Source organism: Echinops telfairi, unplaced genomic scaffold (genome assembly GCF_000313985.2).
Source record: "Echinops telfairi isolate 266 unplaced genomic scaffold, ASM31398v2 ScPeMD7_23;HRSCAF=83, whole genome shotgun sequence".
NCBI lineage: Eukaryota > Metazoa > Chordata > Mammalia > Afrosoricida > Tenrecidae > Echinops > Echinops telfairi.
In genome coordinates, this window is record NW_022103920.1 from 80,182,051 (window position 1) to 80,183,717 (window position 1,667).

The following is a 1,667-nucleotide window of genomic DNA, read 5'->3' on the forward strand; positions in this document are numbered from 1 at the left end:
GTCTAAATACAGGCATGTACATATGTAAATATATTTATAGATAATGATAGGGAAATAGATCTATGTATATATACTTATATGTTAAGTATTAAGGTAGCAGACAGACATTGGGCCACTAAAGTGTTCCCTCAATGCAAGAACACTTTGTTCTAATAACCTGGCATTCCATGATGCTCACCTTCTGGACTGATTGCTGAAGACAAAATGGTTGCATAAAGTAAATGTGGTGACGAAATCTGATGGTGCCTGGGTATCAAAAGATTTCGCGTATGGAGTCTTAAAGGCTGGAAGATAAATAAGTGACCATCTAGCTGAGAAACAACAAAGCCCATGTGGAAGAAGCACACCAGCCTGTGTGATCATGAAGTATCCATGGGATCAGGTATCAGGCATCAAAGACCCAGAACAAAAAATTGTATCACTGTGAATAAGGGGGAGCACAGAGCGGAGACCCAAAGCCCATCTATAGACAATGATCATCCCCTTATAGAAGGGTAACAAGAAGGAGATGAGCCAGTCGGTGCAGTATTGCCCCGATGAAACACGCAACTTTTCTCTAGTTCTTTAGTGCTTCCTCACCCCCCAGTATCATAACCCCAATTCTACCTTACAAATCCAGCTAGACCAGTGCATGTGCACTGGTACAGAGCTCGCAACACAGGGAATGCAGGACAGATAGACCCCGCAGGACCAATAATGAGAGTAGTTTTATCAGGAGGGTAAGGATAAGGTTGGGGTAGAAAGAGGAACCGATCACAATGATCTACATATAACACCTTCCCAGGCAGATGGACAACAGCAACATGGGTGAAGGGAGACAGTGGTCGGTGTAAGACATGAAAAAAATACATACATAAATTACCAAGGGATCATGGGGGTGGGGGGTGAACAGCTGATTTAAGGGCTCAAGTAGAAAGAAAATGTTTTGAAAATGATGGTGGCAACATATGTATAAATGTGCTTGACAATGGATGTATGTATGGATTGTGATAACAGCTGTAAGAGCCCCAATAAAATTATTATAAATAAATAAAATCAGCTATGAAGATATATATTTTTTGTTTTATTTTTTTAAATCATTTTATTGGGAATATATATTTTTCAAAGAGTCATTCTTTATCCAATAAGAGCTATTTCAAAACTGCCAGAATGGCTCTATGTTAAGAAATAAACTAATAAAAAGCAACTAACTTTTAAACTTGAAATAGAATGCTTCATTCACTTGTAAGAGTCAAAAGCCCGCAACAAATACTCTTTACAGGAAAACATGCCACTATTCAACTGGGTGCTGGAAATTTTCATAAATATAATGAGTCAAGAATAAATAAGGTAATACTAGAAGTCTTATTAGGCATAATCTGATTTTTTATATTCGTTCAGTGAAATTTTCCTGAGATCATAATTTATCTTCAAGATATTTTTCTTTATATCAAAGTAAATTTCTGTTCTGTTTTCTTCCTCTGTTTAGGTATAAGCGTTCTAGCAGAGTGTCTAGACTGTCCTGAATTGAAAGCCACTGCAGATGACTTTATTCATCAGCATTTCACTGAAGTTTACAAAACTGATGAGTTTCTCCAACTGGATGTTAAGCGAGTAACACAGCTCCTCAGCCAGGACACGCTGACTGTGCGGGCAGAGGATCAGGTGAGTGCACTGCCTTCTCACAT

At 38.3% G+C, this 1,667-nt stretch overlaps 1 protein-coding gene across 2 annotated transcripts in view; it reads left to right on the plus strand.

Moving 5' to 3' along the window:
* KLHL7 (kelch like family member 7) overlaps nt 1–1,667 on the plus strand; it is a 73,661-nt gene that overhangs the window by 37,477 nt on the left and 34,517 nt on the right. For both annotated transcript variants that reach the window (XM_004702715.2, XM_045288855.1), the window contains exon 5: nt 1,469–1,644. In XM_004702715.2, coding sequence (XP_004702772.1) covers nt 1,469–1,644 — 176 coding nt within the window. The remainder of the gene's footprint in view (nt 1–1,468; nt 1,645–1,667) is intronic.